This window comes from Andrena cerasifolii, chromosome 1, assembly GCF_050908995.1.
Source record: "Andrena cerasifolii isolate SP2316 chromosome 1, iyAndCera1_principal, whole genome shotgun sequence".
NCBI lineage: Eukaryota > Metazoa > Arthropoda > Insecta > Hymenoptera > Andrenidae > Andrena > Andrena cerasifolii.
In genome coordinates this window covers 27,461,003-27,487,084 of record NC_135118.1, presented here as the reverse complement: position 1 = coordinate 27,487,084, position 26,082 = coordinate 27,461,003, and the positions used below count along the sequence as shown (strand labels likewise).

General features: G+C 44.7%; 1 protein-coding gene across 3 annotated transcripts in view; it reads left to right on the top strand.

Annotated features, from left to right (window-relative positions):
* LOC143374323 (uncharacterized) overlaps nucleotides 1-26,082 on the top strand; it is a 339,083-nt gene that overhangs the window by 216,425 nt on the left and 96,576 nt on the right. Inside the window, exon 1 of one of the 3 annotated variants that reach the window (XM_076822374.1) lies at nucleotides 356-1,143. The exons of the other annotated variants lie outside the window; for them this stretch is intronic. Coding sequence (XP_076678489.1) covers nucleotides 1,111-1,143 — 33 coding nt within the window. The 5' untranslated portion in view covers nucleotides 356-1,110. Of the gene's footprint in view, nucleotides 1-355; nucleotides 1,144-26,082 lie in introns of those variants that run through there. 3 annotated transcript variants of the gene reach the window in all.

Here is a 26,082-nt window from a genome sequence, read left to right as displayed (position 1 = left end):
CCACTACTCTCTGGCGTCTCGCTCTCTCCCTCTGCTCTATCCCCGTGCGCTCTCTGCCTCGCCATCGGGCGCAACACGTCGCGGGTAGCGCGAGCCACAAGCGAGTCAGTGAGATTCAGCCCGAGCCGGTGAACGGTTGGCTCTCGCCGCGTCCTTTCCGCTCGCTCATCCTTTGCTCGCGTCCTTTACTGGTCCTTCTACGAACTATTCAACGGCTGTGTGTGTGGTCCGCTGCCACCAGACGCGACTCTCCGCGAGGGACGCGATAAAAACCAGCTGACCCGTTCGATCCACGCGATCGGGACCGTCGAGTGTGACACTAACCCTGAAGAACTCCGGAGTACCTTCGGATCATCCAGTGTTCGGCTCGAAGTGTCGAAAGAAGATCGGAGGGAGTCCCGTGTAGCCGCACGGGCGGACCCATCGGCGATTTCGATCGGAGGATAGAGAGGGACGAGGACGACGATGGAAAGTCGCTAAAAGAGCCAACAGCGTGGAGACTTCGACGAGCGGTACGAGGATGTCGCGGCCCGTGGACCACCCTGACTGTCGTTGTCGTCACCGTGTACCGGTGACGACGATCCTCGCGGCGATCTTCCGGTGAGATCGCGACCCCCGCGTGTGCGTGTTTTTGCGCGGCCTTTCGAAGTGTTCCCTAGCGGACTCTCTCTTTCTCCCTCTATCTCTCTCTCTCTCTCTCTCTCTTTCCTCTTGCCAGCAGAGAGGGACAAGCGCGCCTGTGCCATCGATAGCCGATTTCCTGACAGAATCTTGTGGTTCGTCGAATGTGCGATCGGCCGTACCAGTGCGCCCGGAGTAATCGCGATATCTCCGGTGATAAGAGTCGCGCTTCTCCCGCTGGCAAGGACGAGAGGCGGGTAGGGAACGTGTGACAAGTTCGAAAGTGATCGCCCGTCGAGCGATGATAAGGGGAATGACAGCGAATAGGTGGACGCCGGGTGAGCGCAGGAACGCGTGATTGCCCGCGGAACGACCGGGGAAACGCGTCTGCCGAGAAGTGCGATCCTCAGCGATAGTAAACGCGCGCGCGTGTGCTTGTATGCTGCGCTTCGCACGACGCCCGTGGGAAGCTGTACGAATCAGGGATTAATGCACGCCGGAAATCACAGCATGGAGGACATCGTGAGTACAGTAGATCTTCCTTCAGGCTTTTCAACATTTTCCGGCGGGAGAATTGGGGTGGGCAAGTTGCGAAATGCTCGTGAATCGGTGGGACCGAGCACGGCTGAATGCCACTTCGCGGGCTTCGTTTTATCCAGAGGTGAATGTCGTAATCACTGGTTCCGCGAAAATGATGAACGATCGCGAAGCACCGCTGCGTCATAGTTCGTAATTACAAGACGAATGCGTGGTGTAGGCAGGGCGATATATGGCTTGATATGAATGAACGTGCAATTATTCGAAAACAAACATTGTTACAGACCGGCTGTTCGGCTTAAAGCTCTCCTAACTGCTGCGAGTACAGTTTATAAGCGGCAAATGGCATTCTTAGGGATTAAACTCGCACGATAATCGCAGCACTAAGTACGTTTTGGGTATTAGTTGGGAAATTAATTGCTAACAGGTGATTAGCAGCAACTACTTATTGCTGAACTATTGTAGTTAAAGGAATTCCAGTAGGGTAGTTCTTAAAAATTGTATTCAGGGTACGCGTGGATGCTCCAAAGTGTCAGCTGCGGGGTAGTCTGTGTTGGGAACTGCCGATTACAGCAGAGGATGAAAAAATCTTCTTGTGAAAATGAATGTTTGGCATTACCCGCCAAAAATTACGAGAATTTCGTAACCCTAGAAATGACACGTTATCCCTTCGGGAAAAAATGCCAGGCGATGACTGGGCATATGGAATTTCATACAGGACAGTCTTTATATTCTTTATACCGCTCTCTTGGTTCCTGAATACACTTTTGATTCGAAATTTGCGAGTTGCAATGCCCTCTGTTGCACTAACTGGCATTATTGCAGGTAAATAAATCTCGATAGTTTTATCAAGGAATATTCGCTGAGGTAGTATAGGCTCATAGATACGCTTCTGCTTAGAAACAGTGTTGATTATATCCAAGTATTTAAGGGGTTATACCTAGTCAGGGGGCCGAAAAGAGGCGAATATTTGTGATTTTTTTTTTTGGAGAAGCCGAAGCGTATATTTTTACAGAACTTTTTGCGTTTAAAAGAGCAATATTTAAAGAACATTTGGTAATTTTTTCGTAGAAAAATATTTAAGTTTATAATAAAATAACAAGCGACATCCAAGAAGCATTTTTAAAAATTTGGTTTTGCGGTGAGCATTGCCATTCGGAACCAGATTATCTAAAATCAAAAAACAAAAAAGATTTCGTTAGTATATTAATGTATCCTCAGGTTGGCGGAGAGAATTTTCCGAAATATTAAGTTAAAACAAAATGGCGGCTATTTAAAGTTGAAATCCTGATTTTTTCCTGCAAAAATCACGCGAAAATGTCGCTTGTTATTTTATTATAAACGTAAATATTTTTCCACGAAAAAATTACCAAATGTTCTTCAAATCTTGCTCTTTTAAACGCAAAAAGTTTTGTAAAAATATACGCTTCCGCTTCTTCAAAAAAAATTCACAAATATTCGCCTCTTTTCGACCGCCTGACTAGGTATAACCCCTTAATTTCGTATCGATAATGATAAAATCAGTTCTTTCCGCGAAACGTTAACAATAGTAACAGACGAGCAGATCTTCCACTGAAGACAGAAACCGAAATTAACCAAGATGTCGAAAGTGCTCGAATGAAGTTTCTCAGTGGAACTCCAGTCTCCAGAGAAGTTTGTACTGTACATCTACTGTACCCCATTATTACGCACAGATTAAACCTAATAACCAAGCTAAACCATGCCTTTACGTTAGAAACACATCTTATAACTACTATAAGTCCTAACAGACAATTCATCTACTCCATAATCTTCTGAAACCGTGATGCTCCGTTCGACTGAACAGTTTCCTCGATAGAAAGTCAAGAATACACACTATTTATACCTCACTAATAAAAAAAAGCATATAAACTAAGAAGCCCACACCAATCGACACACACTGCCGTTCCTAAGTATTAGGCACAGAAAATGCGATACATATTTGGTAGAGATCGAATGCTTCTCACTGGTTTTAAGCACCAAATAAAGTAAAATTTCTTGCAGTTCTTCAATAAATTCGCCACGGTTTTCGCAACTGTACCACCACAGAGTAGCTGCCCTACTACTTAATACGAACGTTAGCGCACCTTCCTCTATCCCGTCGCGAGTCGAGCTGAGCCTGCCGACGAAAGCGCGAATCACCGAAGATGTATGGGGCTGGAACGAACCGAGGAGATCGGTGCAAACGAAAACGAGCCCGCGAGATAAACGTTGCGGGATGATTCATCGGGCGGGAGAAATCGCACGTGGGAACCGGCGAATTAAAGTCATAAGAGGCGGGAGGGGCTCGGTGGTAGCTGGCAGAAGTACTTCTGGATGGATGAGCGGTGGACGCGCGTGACAGCCGGCGTATTAAGGCAGCGACAGACAAATTTCCGAAGCGCGGCGCGCAAAAAGCGCGTACGCTCGCGGAGACGAAGCGCCCCCGTCGGGGTGGAAAGTCAGTCCTCCCGGCAAGGGAGAGGGATCGTCGCTCGGTAGCTCGTTACGCCCAGGTCGATTAGTCTTCGGAGCGGCTCTCCTCTCCGAAGCTACACGCGCGCACGTTGCCGGAGTACGCGCGGCCGAGGAGCAAATTCATTAAAACCGGTTCATTTAATAGGCGCGCGCATTACGCGCTCTCGCAGAAATTCGAGAGGAAAGGGAGGCGCGCTGGCTCGAGGTGTGCTATCCTCTTTTTCGTGCGCCTCCGCGGCGAAAGGGGATGGGCCCGTGGGTCGTTGAGGCAGGCTCGTGAAATTATTTTCAAATTGAATTCAATGGAGGCTTTGTCCGTCCGACGGAGACTCGGCGAGCGTGTGCGCGTTGCTAGGGAAGATCATTTCGCTCATTTCCGAGTAGACGATGTTGGACAGCGGGGGAGGGGAAGAATGATTGAGACAGGAAGGTGAAAGTATTTATATTTTATGCCGATGGTGGAGTGAAAGTAGACTTCTGTTGTAGCTTCAAGTTTCATAGAAAACGATAACCTTGTGAACATGGTGGTCTCCGGGAGAGACGACCACCACTCTAGTCTACAAGACTATGTACTTCGTTCTCAAATCACCTCTGAACACCATGGGGCTCTGGCAGCCCTCAAAGAAAAAGATAGAAGGGAGATTAATGTACCCAGGATTGAATTAATTCAAAAGCTTTGTAGGAAGAAAAGAAAACTGGGCTTTATTCTTTAAATCAATTTTTACAATCACCTAATGATTGTTCAGCTTATTGAATTTGGATTGCAAATATTATTAGCCGTTCAACTCGGCTCCGCTAAGATTAAATCCTGAATGCGCTACTGCGCTCACCCCTAGCTTTCTCTATCCACCCCAAAACCGTAGAAAAGAACTCCGTCTAGGACAGAGGGATTACAGATCCTCGTTCTCCTAGCGCGCACTCAATTAGTCCAGCAAGAAAGTGCAGGCGCGCGAGTCGCAGCAGTCCAGATTCACGCCCGTGCGTGGACGCGAGGCGTGTTCGCGCAAGGCGCGCTTATTAGTTGGCATTGGTCAGCTCTCGCGCCTTGTACGCGCTGGACAATGAGTCCGGGGATTGCATATTGTTGTTTATATTTACGCGCGGGGGCATAAATCTTCGTTTAACTCGCATTCAGCGGACGCTCCGCGGGTGTGAAGACGCGCAGTCGTCGCGAGCGGATCGCTGCTAGCTCGCCGGAGCTCCGTTACGGATAGACCGCGGTCTTCGTTGAACCTAAGCCTGTTTGCGTGCCGGCTGGCCATTAAGGACCGAGGACCGGGCTGCGACTAATTTGTACTGTAAATGAGATCTCGGGGATCGTTACCCCCGTGAAACAACGCCGCTCCGAGTCCAGCCGCTCGCGATCCTTCCCTCGGGTATTAGACGCTGATAACGCGCGGACCCAGCCTCCATTAGCCCTGCTCCTTTCTGAAAAATTCAGTCCGGCTTTTGAGGTAGCTTTCGACTGGTTCCCGGAGTCGTGTTTGTTTCTTCAGCCGCGTGGTTCGGATGGTTTTCAGGGGGAATCGGGGGCACGGCTTTGGCGGTGGTGTACGGCGCGTGTGAAAGGGTTTTGTGTTTATCGGGAGTTTTGGGGACGGAGGAGTCAGGAATTTCCTGGTATTGGAGTGGAGCTTGGGAGTGGATGAATGTACAGTGGCTGGTAATAGAGCTATAAATATAGAGGAGATTGTTGATTGTGCGTCAACATTTGAGGGGGTAAAGTGAAGAAAAGGAAGAAAGTCTGCAGCACAGGATAAGGAAAAATAGTGTCTGAAAATAGTGTATGCTGTCCTGTATTTATTGTTCCAGTTGTAACTCAAATTAGTTCTTTTACCATTGCTTCAAGTAATAGCACCCCATGTTTGGTTTCATTAATTGTCAGATAGAAACTGCAAATTCTAAACTATGGCAATTTGTGCGTCACGTGTTTTCTCTTGTAGCTTCTCATATAGGGGAGGGTTGCCTATATCGTACCACTTAAGACATTTTACGTTATATTTCATATTTGGTACTGATTTCAACGCAAATGACTATTGGATATTGTAGCTTGATCTTTCAGGCCCCTACTATTATATGCTTAACCTTTTGTTCGGAACAAATTAATTTGTTATTAATCTTTTTGTCACATACTGTAAAAGGTACGATTTATATATACATATTTTTTCTGTATAAATAATTTATCCCAATCAGTAAACAAACTTGAGTAAAAACAATCTATTATTGAATGACTAATTTGAAGGCTATGTGTATTCGTGTGTGACACGCGAATTTTACACATGAATATTGAATTGAATATTATCATTGAAACAAGATAACAAGAATACAAAGTAATAATTGCTGAGGTGTTAAATAACGATTTTAATATTGTGTCAACAATAACTCGTACTTATTTCGCAGTTTGCACACATGGTCAGGTTTAGGGCCGTTCCGAGGTTTCACTGTACCAGTAGATAGACACGAGAATAAAAAACTAATAAGAACTTTAATTTTAATGTTCCAATAAAAAAAGAATACTACGAGGTACCATTTTTCTAAATATGTATTAGTTGTACCAATATACTAAACATTATTAATAATATTAATAATATTATTAATAATATATAAGAAAAAGTAGAGACTGTTTAGCAAATCAGATAAGAGCAATACTAAAATGGTGTAAACTGGAGGGTTCAAGAAAATTTATTTTTATTACAAGTGTTACAAGTTTACTAAAAAAAATATGTACATGAATATATTTTATTAAATATCTGAACAATTGAATAAAATAGTTCTTTTATGGATAAAGCGAATATTAAATATAATAATTAGTATTATTTACACTAGTGTCTAGGTATTAGGACATTTACCTTATTCGGCAAAAAAATATTAACATCCCACGTCACGACAATTTTTCCCATTTTGCCTTCAGGATTAACATCACCCTCAGCATTTACCTTTGAAGCACCTATTCTTACACTTAATGCAACATTCTTAAACAAGTCTCTCTACCATAATTACGCGGGTTCCTACTCCCCAGCATTGGTCTGAAAGCTCGATTGTTAAAGGCGCATAACCAAACAGTCGCAGTCCGAGCCTCCGCCGATCATCGTGTACCAATATCGTAACAACCTGTTGAGGATCTCGGCCCCATAAATTGCGCAACGTGTACCGAACCTCCCACGTTCCGAGGGAAACGACTCGATTAGCGGAAACCGCGATCGGTTAATAGCCGTTGCCCGTCCGGCATCGGGACGTTAAAGCCGCTTCCCGCTTGAAATTTCTCTCGTACATGCCCTCCTCGACACCGACGGGCTCCACACACAGCCAAGGCCCATGCCCCTGGGCCCGCGATCACCCCCTAACACGCCGTGAAATTGCAAGCACGGCGGACTCCACTCTCGCCGGATGGAAATTGCAGTCGAACGCGCTGAACGCTTCGAACTCGGTAAACTCCGATGACATTGTTGGCCTCCGCTGTAATGACACCGTTTTAGAGATATTCATCGCGCCGCTGACGTGAAACGAATCCCCCTTCTGCCTTCGGAACACGTCGCCAAGCAAACCGATGCTCTTTGCGAATCTTGCGCGCGAGTTGACCTTTTGCAAAATAGACGTAAGTACACTTGCGAGCATTTTCTTCTTCGGTTGCTCGTGTAATTTCATGCGTATCTAAAACGCTTCTATTAATCCTGAACTTTATACCCATCGCGCCGTACTCGCAGTCGCGTACTTATTTCTGCTCTTCACTGGTGGGGCAAAATTAGTCCCATTATTCCATTTGCCGCAATTCCAGTCACTTTGCGTGTTAAACATCGTAGTGCTTGAGTCTTAGCTCGTTTCCAGGCCCCAACTGGTAGCAACCAATTCCATAAAACCCTCGGACCAATCGTCACAGTATTACTCACTCCACAACAACTGTGGGGTAGACCGGGGCGAATCGGATCACTTTGTGTTTGACGGTAAAAAAATACTAGTCAAACATTGAAAAACTAATTTTTTTAGTATATATTCGTGATCAGTACACCTTTGGCTTTAAGATTAATAATAGAAAATAAAATTAAACATACAAATGTTTTTTCTGCAAATAAAAAAACAAAAAGTGAGAAATATCCGATTGGCCCCGAAACTTGGAGCGATAACCCATAAACTTCTGAAAAAAAATGAAATTTTCATAACAAAATCTTTAGAATCAACTGAAACAAATCTAATTTAATGACAGTGAAGTCAAGTGACTCTTCTCAGCACACAGATCGGAAGAATATTGCCGTTTCTTGCCGCCTCTATCAGCACAATTCTCGTGGCATCACTCTTCTCAAATAATCTTCTGAAAGTGGACGAATTAATTTTTCACCAGAATAAATACAATGCCATCTTCTTAAGACTATTTAATTATTTTTTCCGTCATTTCTCTAAATTTAATTTTTATCACAGATTCCTTTATTTTTTTTGGACACCATGATCCCTGATTGCTCTTTTTTATGTACGTACTAATCATCTGTATATAAACAATTATCATATTTATAATCATAAAAATACTCAAATGAAAATAAAGAGTGATCCGATTCACCCCAAATAACGTGATCCGATTAGCCCCATATATGAGCCGTTTATTTTGAAAGTGACTTAAGTCCATTTATATTTAAAAATTTGGTATATATAAATTTTTAATACTAACTTCAAGTTGTACACGTTTCTGCAGTGAACAATAAATAATTGACAAATAGACTTAGGCCACTTTCAAAATAAATGGCTCATATAAGTATTTCAAAGGGTGTAGATTACATAAACATATTATGACATAATAGTCTAAAATACATCAAATACTAAACTTGGACATCGTGCAAACTAATAACAATAAACACATTGGAATTTTCAAGCTTACTTTTTATTTTAAATACGAAATTGCAGATTACGTAGATTATATTCGGACCAAAAGTATAACGTTCGCACGCGTCCATGTCACTGAAAACGTTTGCCAGCTCCAAACAATGACTTAAAACAATTAACGGACTTTTGCGGTAGGTGCAGGGAATAGAGACGAGGTACTACTAACGATCGGAATGCTAATTTCTATCGCGATGTAAGAAATACGGACTAAATTCTTATTTTAATCCGATTGGCCCTGTGATCCGATTCGACCCGGTCTACCCTACATGAAATTGACGACTCGCTCTGTGCCATCAGTACAATCCTCCTCAATAATGTCAACTTCTACTAACTACTCTAAAGAAGCCTCTTATCCCTAAACACATAATTCCGCGAAGACAAAGCTGATGATACCCCCTGCTGGAAAAAGCACACACGTTTAAAAGACAAACCTGCAAACGGGGACGAATAATGGCACGACGCCGCGGCGTTCGAAGGATAATAGAAGCCTCGAACGACCGACTGTGATCCTTCCAGTAATGCGCATATAATGTTTCCATGAATTGAGACATTAATACAGCCGAGGCGTGCAATCCCGGCGCACACTGTGGGAGCGTCGCGCGTCTTTCGAGGGTTTTCCTCGCGCGGCGCGGATGCACGCGAGAAAGCGAGCACGCTGATGACTACCCTCGTGTCGGAGGCAATTTCCACCGACCCGACCTACCCGCCTGTGCGCGCCGCGATCAAGAGTTACGCCTATCCTTGGCCGGCATTTATATCGCGGCGGGCAGGCGCAGAGGCGTAGCGCAATATTTCGCCTGTCCGCGAGTGACTTTCTGGGAACACGGCTATCAGTAAATTGCCGTCGCGAAATTACGAATATCGCGGCTCGTATTTCACGGGGAATTGTTTCGCCGCGTACGAACGGATATTTATCGTTCGGACTGGCGTTAATTTTCCCACCGTGACAACAAGCTATTCCAGCGAGTCGCGTCCCCCGACGCGCCGCGGGCCTCGTCTGGGAATTTTCGTTTTCGCGTGCGCGCCGCGGACACGCGACCTTAAGCCGCCACTTTCACGGCCCGTGGCCGATGAAAGCGATCGCGCTCCGGCCACCTTTTGATGGGAACACCTCGGCTTTCTCTAGGAACCGACGTTCGCACGCAAGGGAGCGCAGATAGCAGCAGAAGATAGAGCTTGGTTTCTTTTGATCGGTCGTTGGGGAGGTTGACGGCAGTCGGGTAGGTGTCTTAGGATCTACTTTGCAGGATTCATAAGTGTGGAGGGTGGTAGAATTGTTTTGGTAAATTCTGTCGATCGTGAGAGTTTGAGCGTGGAATTTAATTCAACGCTATACCTAGGTGGCGTTGAAACGTGGGAATGGACACGTGGACCGGAAGTTATGGGGACTAGGGTTGAGGGTGGATTTGTATTTCAGTCCTTGATGACTGTTATATTTCACGAGTAGGTATTTCTAAACACTTTTTAATGTTCTGATACATCTGATATTTAATATCTCTGTATTTAATTACATATAGTTGTTTTAAAATACAATTTTTTACAGTACGTGAAACTTTTTCAAAAGGCCTTTTGTTATATAAGAAAATTTAATATTCATTAAAAAAGAAGTAACAACGTAGAATCATATATATAGGTAGGAGGTAGGTCCCTACCTACTTTTTAACTCTCGAAAGAAACACGTGTGTTATAAAATATTTAGAAAAATTAGTAAAAGAACACTGTACATAGTTTTATTGATTCTAATTTTCTCTTTCCACCTAATTTGCCGCTCTGGGCAGCTCTGCCCTCTTTAGTTAAAATATCCTATTTAACATTTTGAAACAATCGAGAGAACTGAAGTTTTATTATTTACTTTGTACCGTCCTTATTTTCCTTCACTCAAATTAAAACAGGTTGTCGTTATTTCGTAACAGCCTAATATAATTTTTTGTAATAGGTGTACCGGTAGGTAATGTATTATTAACGTACCAATTAATTAATTGTTTTAGATAGGATATTTTAACCATTCGGGAAGAAGTTAGGTTAAATACATTAGACTGTTTATAAATCTTTACGAAACACATAGAGTTTTCTAACTATACTTAAAAGGTAAAAGACGCGTGGAGCTTCAAATCTTTCAACATATCTGAAAAAATGAAAAAATGTTAGATAGAACAGTTTTACTATTTAAGTAGGGCAGAGCTGCCCTGCTTGCGATCGAGCCCTGTCAGTAGGGAATTCAATCCCAGGATCTCGGCCGTTTTGTTTTTATTCCGTTTTTATATTTTTCATAAACTAATTTACCTTTTTAAAATTCTCGAAATTCTCGGGATAAATTGAGCCATTTATTTTGAAAGTGGCCTAAGTCCATTTGCCAATTATTTATTGTTCACTGCAGAAACGTGTACAACTTGAAGTTAGTATTAAAAATGTATATATACCAAATTTTTAAATATAAATGAACTTAGGTCACTTTCAAAATAAACGTCTCAATTATAACTTGATATATCAAATCCCGGTAGTTTTAGAACCCAAAAAACAGCCGGGATCCCGGGATTGAATTCCCTACCTGTCAGTCACCGTTCACTCTTGACGATCAGAAAAACGACGCCGATATCTTCGCGAGAAAACATTCCGCAATATTGCACCGTCCGAAGTCTTCGATGACAGACCTTGCCAGAAATTCATGCTTCCACACCCCGCTGTATCAACAAACGCAGACAGGCTCGCGTAGGTATACCCCGCGCGGAAATGTTCATAAATATGAAAGGAGGTTCAACGATCACCTACTACTCCAGAAACAGAAGTAGGTACTTGACGCATAAACGGACACCTGCGAGGTGTATTTCAGACGCTTAGACCGCGAATGACGTTCATAAATAATTTATCCGGCGAAAAGCTACGGCCGCATGCATCGCCCTCTCGTTTCCCCCGTTCACCTCCGTTCATTCTTCGTCCGCGTTACCGCAACAACTGGATTTCTGCGCGATTCCACGGGGATACGCGCGACGAAATGACGACTTTCACTTGGGAAGTCGCAGTCTCCTCCGACTGTCTAACAGAAACGCGTACAGAAACGATCAGGCACCGATGCTTTTTATTAACAGCATCGAGCCGGTGTAATTATTTCAGCTGCTTCCGGCACGGTCGAAATTGCCTCGTGACCCCGTGCACCCTCGAGACACAAAGCGCCGCGGAGCGTGTGCCGCGCCGCGGAGGTTTTTTTTTGTATTTTCCCGCAAGGTCAATTACGCCGACTGGATTTAATTATCGCGGCCGCGGAACTCGAGCACCCTGTCGATTAACCGCGACACAAATTACACACTGTTTAATGATTAAAAATAAACAGCGACCGCGGAGGGGCACGTCGGTGGGTAATAATGTACCGATACGAGAGAAATGCGCGGCGAGCACGCAACCCGCGAGGCTCGCCATATGCCCTGGGTGAATTTTATCACCGTGGATCACGAACGGGCGGGCCCCGCTCGCTCGCGCGGTTCGTTGTACCGCGGTATCACCCTCGATCGCACGAATTCTCTACGCATCTGGCGCGCTCCCCGCGAGGCAGCCGCGCGTGTCCACGGTGAAATCGATGCGACGGGGCTTTCCCTGGACGCTTTTTCCAGCCGCCGTTCGGCGGAACAGCTGCGCTGCTTCTCACCGAGGGGGACACCGTGGTCGAACGAACATCGAACGAAACTCCGCGCAAATTGTTACAAATAAGTGTAAGTGGATTAAGGAATGCTCGGGCGGTTTAGATGCTCGTGTTTTTAAACGATTTTATTCAGTTTCGATCCTCTGTTTGTTTGTATGTTTGTATGTATGCTTGAAATCTGGCAGCTCAAATTTAACCCGCTTCCAACTGTCCAATTGTCTTGGAACTTTGCAGGCGTGCGTGGTTTGGATGACAACACGATATTTAAAAGAAAAAATTAACCCGTGGGGGGGAAATTACCCAGTCATTAATAAATATTGTTGGAGATCCGTCTCGCTTTCATCAACAAGCACGCTTTCCAATATTTCACCCTGTGTTTCTTGAGATAGCTATTAGAAAACGTGGGACTAACTTCGACCTTTGGTGCACTCACCCAAGGCGAACCGATGGGGGCGCGAAGCGTTGTTTCGGTTTTTCCGCAAGGGCTGCCTGCCTGAAGCACCCTGGTGGCAGTTGAATTTCTGCGACAGTCAGTCACAGAGCGTTCAAGCAGTTAGAGCTCGTATGTTTGTATTCACTGTAAACCTCCATGTATCGGAATTTGGAATATTTGCTTTTGAATAAACTTAGTGTTTAAGTCTTGAACGAGAGTCTAATTTCCTGGTACACAACAATGAAAAATTGTTAATTGCGCTAGGGGCTATAGCGACACTCATACAGATAAAGAATCTTTTCGAATTTTTTGTTTCGAATAAGGCTGAGCCGGGAAATCACCTACGCCATGAACGTACCTCTTTTTTATGTGCCATATTGACACTGTAAAAAAAAACAAAACCAATTACAAAAATTATTTAATTTTTTTTGTATACAATAAGAGTAGCTTAATAAATACAAAAAAAATATATTTCATTACATGTTGCATTTACTGAGAAAAGCATCTTTAAAAGTAGTTTAATTTCTCGGCGGTTCAAAGTAGAATGATCCTTTAAGCTGATCGACACTTACAAGAACGAGACGGAGTAAGTCGCCAAAATTACCGTTACGTAATTTAAGGACGGCCCTTAGCTTAGCTTCCAGGTGGATTCCCGGCTTTATTGTTAGTTTCATTGACCAACGCCAGTATTCTAGTAGAATCGTCGAGTATTACACAGCCCTGTCCACCGCGTGCTGAATCACACCTGTACGCAAACTGAACATTGATTTCCTGGTAAAAGGGGACCTCCCACGCGGAAAGTTCACTCCGCGCTTTCGCCGTACATTTACACGAAGAATCGCTGAGTTTTCGGCGGTGTCAGGAATTACGCCCCCACTCCGCGGCAAAGAGCGTGGTCGTTAAAGAGGGTACAATGAAAAGTGAGTCAGCGGCGAGCGGAGGCGGCTGCACTCGGGTTTCCTCCGTTGGGGGCTCGCGCTAATTGGCAGTTATTTCCTATCCGACGTCTACCGGCGTTGCCCGTATACGCAGCGGTGCCATGCATATGCATACGAAGCTTCTCTGGAAATTCTTGGACCGCGGTGCACGGATTCGCCGCGATAGCCCTCTCGACCCTGGACAGAACCCAGGCACCGATGCACCCTCGCCCGGTCCACGTTCCACCGCGGAAACCACCAATCTATTTACATATCGCCGCTGGCCCTTCGAGGGCTGACGAGTCGATAACGCGGACACGACTCCGAGCTCCTTTTTACCCGCGATTTCGAAGGATAACGTTGAGGGAGAACGTGGGACTGCTAGGTCGGTAGAATGGGATGAAAGTATCGGGTTTGGAGGGAAAAGAGTTGGAAAGGTGTGTAGAGCAGTTCCTCTAGTTAGACCGTAGCTCAAGCTCGCATCGTGGATCGTAAATTATGCAGCACCTCCACTTTTACAGAATTCTAGCCTGGTTTCTTGCTTGAGAGGCGAAGTGCCTGTAGCTTTGCGCTTTCTGACATCTTGATTATGATAGACGAAGTGCTGAGAGTAGAGATGGAAGTGGAGATCTTCAGCGCTCCCAGATTTCTCTTTCCCGAGTAGGGGAAGGTGGGGTAAAACGGAACGCTTAACTTTGGAGGGTGATAACTTAAAATCGGGAGGAGAAAAAGACACGAGACTTCAACAGGAGTCTTCAGTGGACCTTGGACTATAAGAAAATCAAAGTCATTGTTAAGAGAAATCTTTGGGAACGACGGAAAATGAAATTTACCGGTGGTATTGAAATCTTCGCCTCGCTGAAATGGTGGGGTAAGACGGAACACCCACTCGAAGACCGTGTAAACGTACAAAATCTCTATTTTTATGATTTAAAATGTATTCATTTATGTTAAAATCTATAAATATATGTTTTAGGTATAACTATTGCAAATAAAATATAACACAAATATATATTATACATATAAGAGAAAATATTTTATTAGATAACATGAAAATTACGGAAAATAATCAAATATAAATATAATATCGTAAAAGAAGTCGTTAATACGTTAATACGGTTTGTTTATTATTTTATGAACAAAAATCACATACAAATGTATCATCTTCCTTTTCAGCACTGGTGCAGGCCTCGTGGGCCCACCCTTTACATGCAGTCATTTAGTAAACATTTAATATTTACACTTCAGCGCGAGGTAAAGAACTTTTTATATACGTCAAAATGTAGCGTAAGGACTATAGAATCCAACGATGTACTTGCCGTTATTAATTTTCCAAATCCAAGTACCGAAAAGTGGTCGAAAGTCCAACGCAATATTGAAACGTCGATACCGGAAATTTTTCCAACCCTCTTAATGGAAAAATAACGTGAGCAGGGGTCTATGGTCTATCACAAAATGCTATGAGGACCCTTTGGTTCCGTGTCACGCGATACCAACTCATTCGCAGCTCTTATCTAACAGAAACATTGGTGTTCCGTTTTACCCCACTTTCCCCTACCTAATATTTTCACAAACGAAATTTAAGAATCGATGTTAATTACGAAAAACCTCGAGCCCCCTGTAAAGCTTCGAACTGGTATCCTTTCGATGATCGAAAGTCCCCGCTTCAGGTACAAAGGAAATTACAGTAGCAGAGGTAATGAATTACGAAGCCGACTATGCAAATGTCCGCCTGCCCCAGGTTCAGGAAACGCTGTTCCACGAACCTGTGATTTCGAGCAACGGTAAATCACGAGTGTACACGTTCCTAATGCAAAAATCGCCGGCAGGTTTGTACTCCATTTCGACGAGCATCGTGGCGGTATAATTTATCAGCGTGTCGCGTCATAACCGGTGATATATCGGTAACGGGTGTCGGTGTTTCGCCCGACGGCACGGGGGAGGGCCGCGTTTTTAAGGTGGTTCGCGTATTAACAAAACCCAGAGGGGGCAGTGCTACAAGAGCCACCGGCGGATGCATGCATATTTATGCACCTGCATCAGCGAGAGAGAGAGAGTGCGTTTCTTTTCGCGGCGCTGAAGGCTTATAACGCATCGAATCATCGCGCGGAGGAAACGCCCTGGTGCGATGACGTCCAGGGCAAGAAATGTCATTAGCTTCCTCGTGAAATTTATCTTTCTCGCGCGGGACAGAAGGCTTTCTACGCTTGTGTATCACGGGCTGGTACCTATAGCCGCGTCATTATCAGTACTTAATCATTGCCAGGACGGGTTCGGGCACTTGGAACGTGCTGAGGCGAGTTTCGTACCTCTGGGCTTGTAGGATTCTTTGTTAAGTTGCTTGGTAACTTGGTAATTAAATTGGGGACGTGTGGAAAGAAGGTCTTGAAGAGGGACAGGCTTGGATTAACCAGGTGGACCTCAGATATGGTATAATGGAGTCCTCAAGCTCCATGGTGATTACGCTTGTCGTTAAGGGGGCACAGAACTATTGAACGACTAAAATCGACGGTTTCTGTTGGGCTGGAATGATTAGATACCAAACACCCGATACCAGCATGCTGGTAGGTACTTTTCACAGCTTCTTATGCACGATTTTACAAGCGATTTAAAAAATTTGTCAGAATGATTATTGAAAATTATTGAATTTATTTAACGCTAAAAATGGCCCCGCGTAGTGCGCTGCTCTGACGTGTTAAGGGGACTAGGCAGTCGAAAAATCGACCTTTTTATTGCATTTCCCGAAAGTACTATATTTTCTGAATAAAATGCCGCTTGGTTTATAGTAAAATTCGCAAAATTGTAGATTTGGCAGCTAAAAACGTCAAGCGGTAACCTTCACATTTGCCCAGAAACTTTAAACGCGTTTTTCTCGAATATTTTTGTTCTCTTAATTTTTTCCTGATTCTGAACGAATGGAGGTTCAGATCGACTTGGAAAAAATTACAGGATGTGTAAAACATGTGCCATTTCCGGCCAAACCTCTGATATGGTCCGTAAAAATTCGAGACTTTCATAAAAAAAATTAAGAAGTCACCAGATTTTTGTAGCGCACCATCATTGTTTGTGTGCTACCACGACTCAATTTCCCCCCACATTTTTGCGGTAAAAAATCGCCTTTAATCAGTTATAAAATGTTTTACAAACATCCAATGTTGATGTAGAAGTTCCACACTGTAGAGAAACGAATTCTGCATGCCCAGTTAAAATTTCAAGTGAAAATATTCATTCGTTCAAGAGTAATGATGTACCTACATGGTGTTTAAAAAGGTAGTCTCGAGATAAACGCCTTCAACGTTAAGTCCCCTACGCCTATTACGTTCAGCGCTATAATTTCCGTAATCATTCAAATTTCCTCACGAAGCTGTGTTGTAAATATTCACAAAAGACAACACATTCAGGATTAATAATAATACAAAAATCGATGTCTCGAGATTTCACTCTATTCCTGTACCTACCCCATTAAAAGTCAGATTATATCTGCTGTATTCTGAAACCCTATGAAGCAGATCCGACTATAAATCACCCTGCATAAGAAGAACACTATCCAACCACTGCAAATCCACTTAGTTTGCACAGTATGAACACTCCTACAGTCTTACGCGGTACAACTAGACCGCGATCGAGTCATTAAGCACGATGAATTCGAGAAGAATTTCACCCAGCACTTTCCGCGTTATTACCTCAAAGATTATACCCTCGCGGGTTAATTACGCGCTCCGTGCACCCTGGCCCTTTCACGAGCGCCTTCCGCTATTTTCGCGGCTAAACGAGGCGAAGCAGGCACAATAGACGGCGAGCGGGCGCGCACGAAGACAATTCGACGCCCCACGGGCGCGTCGTTGTAGCATTTAATCGTTGCTAGATAAATCCAGCGGCTTCTTAATTAGCGAATCGGATGTTGGCGCGAGGAAAAAGAGGGGCTGCCGCGAGATCGACGGGGAACGAGGAAGAGGCAGTATCCCGGCTTCATGCATTATGTATAGCGCGGGATGCACACGGTGCTGGACGCCTAGGAACATTTACTGGCTACTCGAGCCGAGGCACACCGGTACCTGCATTTATAGAAGTACGCAAATTGGTTGCAACCGCCGCGCCAGCGCGAACGCCACTCGCGCGAGGATATGCGAGTCGTGGAATCGTGGAACGCTCCTCCCTCCCGTATAATCGTCGCGGGGATAATTATAATTGTTAATCGTCGCGGGGAACGTGCTGGAAAACGGCGATCCCCCGATGCGTCGCGATCCTCGCGGTATTTATAACGCCTAGGCGTCAATTACTGAACGAGGCGTATAATGGGGTCGAGGACGTCGTCGTCCCTTTTGCCCACGGTGCCCTCCCCCTCCGCTGCGACGTTTCGCGAAATTGCTCCTTTTCTTAGCGTCGTTTTTGCGCCACCGTTGCCTCCGGTGCTCGAGCAATTTCAGATTAAAACCGAGCGGGCTGGCCGTGCGAAGCTCCGCGTTCAAACAGGCAACTTAGGATGCTGGGGCTTGGGGCTTTCGAGGGCTCCACGTGTGCTGCTTTGGGGATTTATTCGCTGGGTTGGAGGGAGGGATTTGGGACAGGGGATCTTGGATGTTTTTGGAATATTAGGTTCGATTCTTTTAACCGAAATGTTTGTTGAAAGTAAGGATACGTATTAGGGTAGTTATGGGAAAGACGCCGCACTTTCGGTATTTCAGGGTTGTCGCCGTTGTCGGTAATGAAATACAGCACTGTCGATTTTATTTGTTTTAGGCTACTGGTTTCGGTTAGGTTACTCAAGCAAGAACGTGTTTCTCTTATTACTTTTCAAGATTTTGCTGTTTTTCGAGATACCTAAGCCTACCGCACTTTGCCTCAACGTGGCCGTAGGGTTTATACAAAAACCGACTTTTAAAAAAACCGGTTTTCGAATTCCACTATTCCCCTAAAACCGGTTGAACCGGTTTTAGAATTCCACTATTCCCCAGAAACCGGTTGAACCGGTTTTCGAATTCCACTATTCCCCAAAAACCGGTTGAACCGGTTTTCCAATTCCACTATTCCCCAAAAACCGGTTAAACCGGTTTTCGAATTTTCACAAAAATATATAATTAAAATAGTAAATAAATATTTGTACTTATAAAAATGTTCAGTTTCCTTAATATTTATGGAATTACAAAAATATAACAAGTCCCAAAAAGTTTCATTAAAATCAGAATTTTCCAGTTGGGAATATTCCTCGGAAGAACCAGAAGTAGTAATTGAAACCCAGGAGCTGGAAACCTGAAGTATCCAAAGTCCAATATTCCAAGATCGCGTGTTCAATGCGAGGAGTGTAAATTTAGAGCACAGGTCCTAGGAATTTCTAAAATATCCAATGCTCCATGTTTCCGAGGGAAGTGCTTTGTATGCACAGCAGTTTTTTGCATTCTTTTCGCTTCCCTCGTTAAATCCTCCATCAATAAACACGCCTAATTGAATATTCCCACACTCGTGCACAGCAGATCGATATCACCGGCGTAAGGAACTTCGCACACTTTCTTCTCGTTATGCATCGCGCGTAACACAAGCGTCTTAAGTGATCTCGCCGCCTCATTTACGACTCTATTATCACGCCGCGATAAGCCCGTGTATTCCGGCGGGTATAACGAACCGCGTTTTACATAAATTCATGAAGCGACTCCCCGAGCCCGTAATCGTACTTTCTTCGAAAATGATACATCGAAACCGCGTGTACTGGCCTGTGTTCCCTTAATTGCGCGCCTACAGCGGTACGGCCAGGAAATTCGAAGATTAAGAATCTCTTTCGTTCTTCGGGGATGAAGAAAAAAAAAGAGCCGGTCGTAATAGCGCTACGCGGGAACTTCTTATAATCAGCGCGAGCGTCAGAAGGCGAGCCTTTAATCACCGGCTTGTGCAAATGCTCGCATTCACCACGGCCAGGAACAATGTTGCAAGAGTTTGATACCGGTGATTAGGTATCCCAGCGTTCGAAATGCCCGGGACACGTACGCCTAATAGATTAGATTGAGCAACGATTTCCTTGGGATTTAGTTCGTGGCTTTTTCTTTGGGAAACGTCAGCTCGTGTCACGTTCTCACGTATAATGCCTAATCTGACATCTGGTATATTCGGGCTGTGTAGAAATGTGCGGTACAGAGTTAGTACGCGCGGAGAGTAGGTATGTACTGATCAAGGTAAACAGAAAGTTGAGTAATAGGATAAGGATGCTTTTATTTCTTACATAGGAAGTGTTTTACGTGTTTATCGTTCATTTAAAATTGTGGTTCCTAGAGACTTGTGTGTGTTGGAAATTTTAATGAATTTCTTGGCGAAGCTGATGCAACGCAACGTTCCTGAGCGTTAGTAAAGTGGGACACACACGACACACAATCGTTTGACACACGAGTTCCTGGCGAAATGACTACGATGAACGTAAATTTCCTTAATCAGATTCCCGCGGAGGCAGAAGCACATTGTTACCGTTCTCCGAGCTAGCCTGGCTTGTATGCTGGATGATATGCATCATCTGTGGATGCCATGCGAGTTACTTTGATCGTAAGACGATGGCATCGCGGGAATTGCGTTCCCCCAAATGCAGAAACACGTGAAATGGAGAGGCATTGTTGCCCGCTAACGATTCCTACTTGTTCATGGTTAAATATCATAATTTCCCACGTTATGGGACCTGAATGGAGAATATTCGCGTCCTGCGTCCCAGCTTTCTCATGCGATCTTTCGACAATGCGCGTGGGCGTGTGTCTTCTTCTTCTTCTTCTTCTTCTTCTTCTGGGATAACGCGTTTACGTTTGCATACTTTGCCATAGACGTGTTGGGGGAATACAAAGGAACGAGATTTCGTTTCCGCTAAAGGAAATATCGGTTACACCCTTCTCTAGTTCCTCTTGCAGGAATTCAAGGAGTAATGGAAGAAACTGTGCGTAGGTATTGCTTTATGAAGACTTTAGGGTTGAAATATGTAAACGTTGTTAGGTCAAGGTGGGTAAAAATTTGTTTTCTATCAACTCGAGTTATTCTGTTTTCGGGGGGAAATCAATGGGGAGATCATTTGGAGTCGAAAATCTGTCATCGAGAGGGTTTCAATGATAAATTATGAAGTTTAGAGCGATTTTTAAGGAAACACCAATCAGAGCATATTCTTTGCTCCGAAATGCTCGAAAATGCTCGAAAATACTCGAAAATACTCGAAAATACTCGAAAGTACTCAAAAATACTCGAAGATACTCGAAAATACTCGAAAATACTCGCAAATACTCGAAAATACTCGAAACTGCATAGAAATACTCCAAAATTCTCCAAATTTCTCCAAAATACTGTAAAATACTCGAAAATAGTCCACGATACTCCAGAATATATCAAAATACTCCAAAATAGTCCACAATACTCCAAAACATTTAAAAATAATCCAAACTATTTCAAAATACTCCAAAATACTCCAAAATAATCTAAAATAGTCTAAATGTTTCAAAATAGTCGAAAATATTTCAAAATACTCCAAAATAGTCCAAAATAGTCTAAAACATTTCAAAGAACTCCAAAATAGACCAAAGTAATACAAAAATACTTAAAAATTCTCCAAAATACTTCACATTGTCCTTCCTCATTCCCCCAAACTCCACATCCAACAATATAAATAGCAACCCCGCACCATAAAAATTAAGGATAGCGCCGTAACTATCCCATAAATTAGCTACTTCCTCGAAAGCTACTACCCACTAATCTCACCACATCGTTTCAAAGAAGAACAAAGTTCCAGTTACCACCAAGATAGCGATCGACTCGCCGCGCAGTATCATCAATCGCGCCATAATGACGATCGAGATTTCCATCGATCATATTCACAATACCGACGGGACGTATGACGTGTCATAGAAACGAGACGCGTGAACCGCGAATCAACCGCCCGTGGTAGGATAACGCGCGTGAGCGTAATGTATTAATGGAGGTCTAGCGAGCACTGTACGCGATCACCGTCAGGGCGTAGAGTTATTAGCTTTATCGAGTATGAAATTAAGACGTAGGCCGTTCCCGTCGGTGTCGGCGGTACGTGCGGCGACTGCGCTCCAACTATCCGAGGTGTAACTCGTGCAACACGTACAACCCCGTATTAGGGCCGGAACACGTGTATGCACGCTGTTTTTCGTGATCGGTACGCGCACGTCCGAGTCGACAGTCCCTGAAGTCGCGGTAGCCGTTGCCATATAAACTGATGGTACCTGGCTTCCTTGTTTTCCTCGCCGCTTGTATTGTACATATGTACACCGTAGAACAGGCACATCTTGGGACGTTCGTCTTGATACAGTCCCTTATGAAGACTTAACGAAGATGTCGTTGGTTTAATTCGTAGCAATCATTGCAAATGTTAATTGGGAACTTGTTACCTATCCTTCAGGCTCAAGGCGTGCTTCCACTTCTTCTGTAAGACACTTTGCATGATCTAAATACTTGATCCCTGGCTACCACACTGCTATCGGAGGGAGCGCATTTACCATAAGTCGCACTAGGCGCAAGCTGGGTCCTCTCTATAGGTCCCTATTCTAAAACCTTATTGTTCGCAAACAACGATATGTGGGAATATAGTGTCTAGGTTGGATCGCTACGGCGTCGAGTCGGGCACCGAGGCATAGACACCTCGGGCCCTCCGCGATATGCGTCGCCGTCTTGATGACGGCATTTGTTTAAATAAGGACGCCCGGTCCTTAGCGCGTGACTCGTCGTCGAGAGATCGAGAGGCAGTCCGACGACGAGGTGTAGCCGAGTAACATCTCCTAAAGATATAACAGATACTGTGGGTCTTTCATTCAATTTTATCATTTCCCAATTCCCATCTCCCACAGATATAAAAACAGCCTACTTAGTTATACTTGCAAAATAATATACTAGAAGCAGCTGAAAAATGTACGATTCCTCACAATGATTTTGCGTCTAGGGCCTCCTAAAGTATAAATGCGACCCTGGTTATGCTAGTGAAGCTATTCAGATCCTCACATACAAGCAACTGTGTTCCATTAATGCCCAGTTTAAACTCCACTGCCGCGTTTACATCGCCAGCGTGAAATCGGAACCAGGCCTCCTCCAACGAACCACCAAACCGCTAGAGCGTAGAACACTTGCTAGGAGAGCGTGGTCGAAGCAACTCAACACCGCTAAGACACCGGCCGCTCTTGGAAACGGTTTAAGGGAAGGATGATGTATAAATATCCCGCGCGTTAAGCGGCGTTCTCTTTTCGCGAGGCTGCTCGCGGTTTTCCGGCGTAAGTACATCGTAGCAGGAAGGTATCCCGCGGCACCATCGATCAGGAGGGAAGAGGAAAGGTAAGCGGAGCCCAGGCATTCCACCAGCAGCGAGAGGGTGCGCGGCTGGCCGCAGGCTGATGCGCTCTCGAGAATAGCCGCTGGCCGGACTTAACTAACGCCTAACTCGGCTTAAGTGCGAGCCTAAGTGCAGCAACGGCCCCGACGCGAGGAAGCGCACCTCCTGCTCGTGGATTGCGCGCCCGTGGCTGTTAATCGCTAGCGCGAGAGCAAATCCCTTCGTTGCTCCTCCGCGATTCTTTTCACCTTGAGCGTGCCTCCGCCGGGGCCGATGCTCGTTGCTAATATTCGCCTCGTTACCGTTCGCGGTCGAAACTCGTCGTCCCGCGAGCCCATCGGTCGGTCGAGGAACTCGTTAGCCCGCGGAGGTTAGACGCTAGCCAGAGCAAGAGGGAGACGAAATACGGCACAAAGGAGGGCTTCCTGACCGTGACGCCCACACGCAGCGAGGCCCGAGTCAAGGCTGCGTCAAGTTCAAGGGGAATGAGACGTCTGTGTCGGGGCCGATTCGGCGAGATCGATAGTCGATGCGTCCAGCCTCGCAGATAGACGCCACCGCTGCGCGCCTCGTCTTTACGATGACGTTAAACAGTAATGGCATTGTTTAGTGTTGGCTAGAACCGTGGTCTGTGAATCACGAGTGATCCGATCACGTTCATTCCCAATCACGGTGACTTTTCACAGTGAGCCGTGATTTTCGTGATCGCTTCTGATCGGTGCAGGCAGAACAGTGATTCACGATTTTCGTGATCTGATTGGTGGAAAGCATAGCTGCTCTTTGCACGCGCCACGTTACCCCAATTTCTAACTTTTCTTGAAACATTCTCAAGTCCTCACTGTGCTTATAGAATCTCAGTTGTATGTTTTGAACCAATGTAATCGTTCTTGATCTATTTAAATTAACGAATATTTCTTCACCTTAGTTAAAAAGTATAATGTACATGTGAATACTTTAGTCAATCAAATCAGTGCGTGCACGCATTGACTATTTATGAATGTATATACTAGGTATATATTCTCTGAATTAGCACGCTCTGACTGTAACACAAGCTATATTTAAGTATTTTATAAAAAATAATTCAATCAAGATCAAGAATTAGGATGACAGTAAACAATTCACTCAAGTTAAAAAAATCACGATCACTGTGATAAATCACTGTTAGTGATTTTTCACTCCATCCCTAGCATTGTTGGCTGCGGTAATAAAGTGTACTAAACGAGCTTCGTTGTGTACTCGGTACCTACACGAGGATTTTTAGAGATGAGGAATGCTTGTTCGTTTTGGAATTGCGTCCCGAGAAGGGCTGCTCCCTAACCAAGCTAGAGTCGTTGGTAAAGAAAGAACGTCCCCTGTCCAAGCTAACTGCACAGCTAAAACGCGATTGGTCACACGTGCAGCGAAAAAGTCCACGTCCGAATCGCAGCGAGTGAACGAAAGAAGAGCAAGAGGACGAGACGGACAGTCTACCCAGTGGTGTAATCTGTGGATCACGCGAGACGGTCAGAAATGATGGGACGGGTGGACAGACGTCGGTATAATTCGCGGGGCCGGATTATTGAGACATCGAGGGACCCCATTGATTCCCGATGAAGATGTCCGGGTGGTTAACGAGAGAGATGAATAGGTGGTGGCCCTGGGGCTCGGGCGGGATCTCATTCGTCGGAGCCGCAGAGAAGGGAGGCCCGACGAAAGCGTTTGCACGCGAAGAGTACCGCGGACGCGGACGCTGAAGGGTTCAAAAAATAAATTGCTCGGTGCTGCCTGGATGCCGTAGACCCCGCATGCGTACGGGCTCCGTGATGGCGTGGCCGGCCGTCTCTCGTGCAACCTGCAGCGAAATCGTGCGGATCGGTAGGCAAATTAGGAGACCGCGAGGCCCCAAGGCGCGACGGCTTTCTAATGGAGACGTTCGTGGGACGGGAGAGCGCAGCGAAGGGACGAGCAAAAAGGTGACGGGGAGGAAGAGCCAAAGGGGTGCAGGCGGAGGAACGGAGCAGAGAGTGAGAGAGAGACAGAGAGAGAGAGAGAGTGGACGGAGAGGTGGTCGCTTTGGGCGAAAGGACCCCGTAGTCGTTTTCCCAAGCGAGGTGGAAGAAGAGGATGAAAGGGAACCGCTCTTGACTGGACCACAGAGGAACGAATAAAAAGGGAGCCGATTCGTAGGTAATTCGTTTCTCCTTTTCGAACCTGTATTTAGGCTCTCCGCCGTTTCTCCCTCCTGGCTCCCTGGTCCTCCATCCTCCCTCCGACCGCGGTGCTATGCGCGCGAGCAAACACTCGGAGGCTCCTCCGTCGGCTCGACCCGATAATCGATCGGGGAAACGCGCCGAGGGATAATTCTTCCTACGATTTATCACCGGTCACCGACGTGTGGCGAAAGTTTCTTCTGCCGGGGGGAGGGTGATGGAAGGGGAGTTTCTTTGGTATCTCGTTGGGAATCTTTCATACGTGAAGTTCTCTTTCGATTGACGAATTTGGATAACAGACAGACTTTGGTATTTTGTGGCACTGCTGTATATGGCACTTTGACCTTCCACGAGTTTCCAAGTATAATTTACCACATAAAAAACTTCAAAAAAGTTAAAAAAAAAAAAATACGTCAACTACATGAAATCAAATCACAAAGAAATATAAGATAATAATAATTACAAAATAAAAAAAATATGTGAAATCAAAATGAGCTGCAAGTACATAAAGGTGCTTTCAGTGAAATACTTGGCCTGGCGAGGCAAGGTCAAGGTGTCGACGAATAAGAATTATTTAAAAACGCAAAATAATGAAAATGTACTAATATTGTCAGAGTTTTAGATTGACAAATTATATGAAAGCCCGCGAGAGGGAAGGTATGGGTATTGATGATCTGAGAATAACTTGCCTCGCCAGTCCAAGTATTTCCCTGAAAGCACCTTTATGTACTTGCAGCTCATTTTGATTTCACATTTTTTTATTTAGTAATTATTATTATCTACTATTTTTTGTGATTTATTTGATTTCATGTACTTGGCGTAACTTTTTTACTTTTTTGAAGTTTTTTATGGGGATCTCACTTCTTTTTACAAAGATAATTTGCATAGAGGATGACTTCAGATAATTTTTAATATTATATTATTATTATCTTCTATAAAATATGTAACACAGTTTACAACCTTCTTTTTTTAAATTATTTTTTAGTATTCTCCAAAGAACGAATCTAAATAAATTGGCGCTAAGTCATACTCTCGTGTAGAAAAATACAAATATTTAACAGTAAATATAGTGTACCTTGGATTCTAAGTTTATTAAATATTTCCTA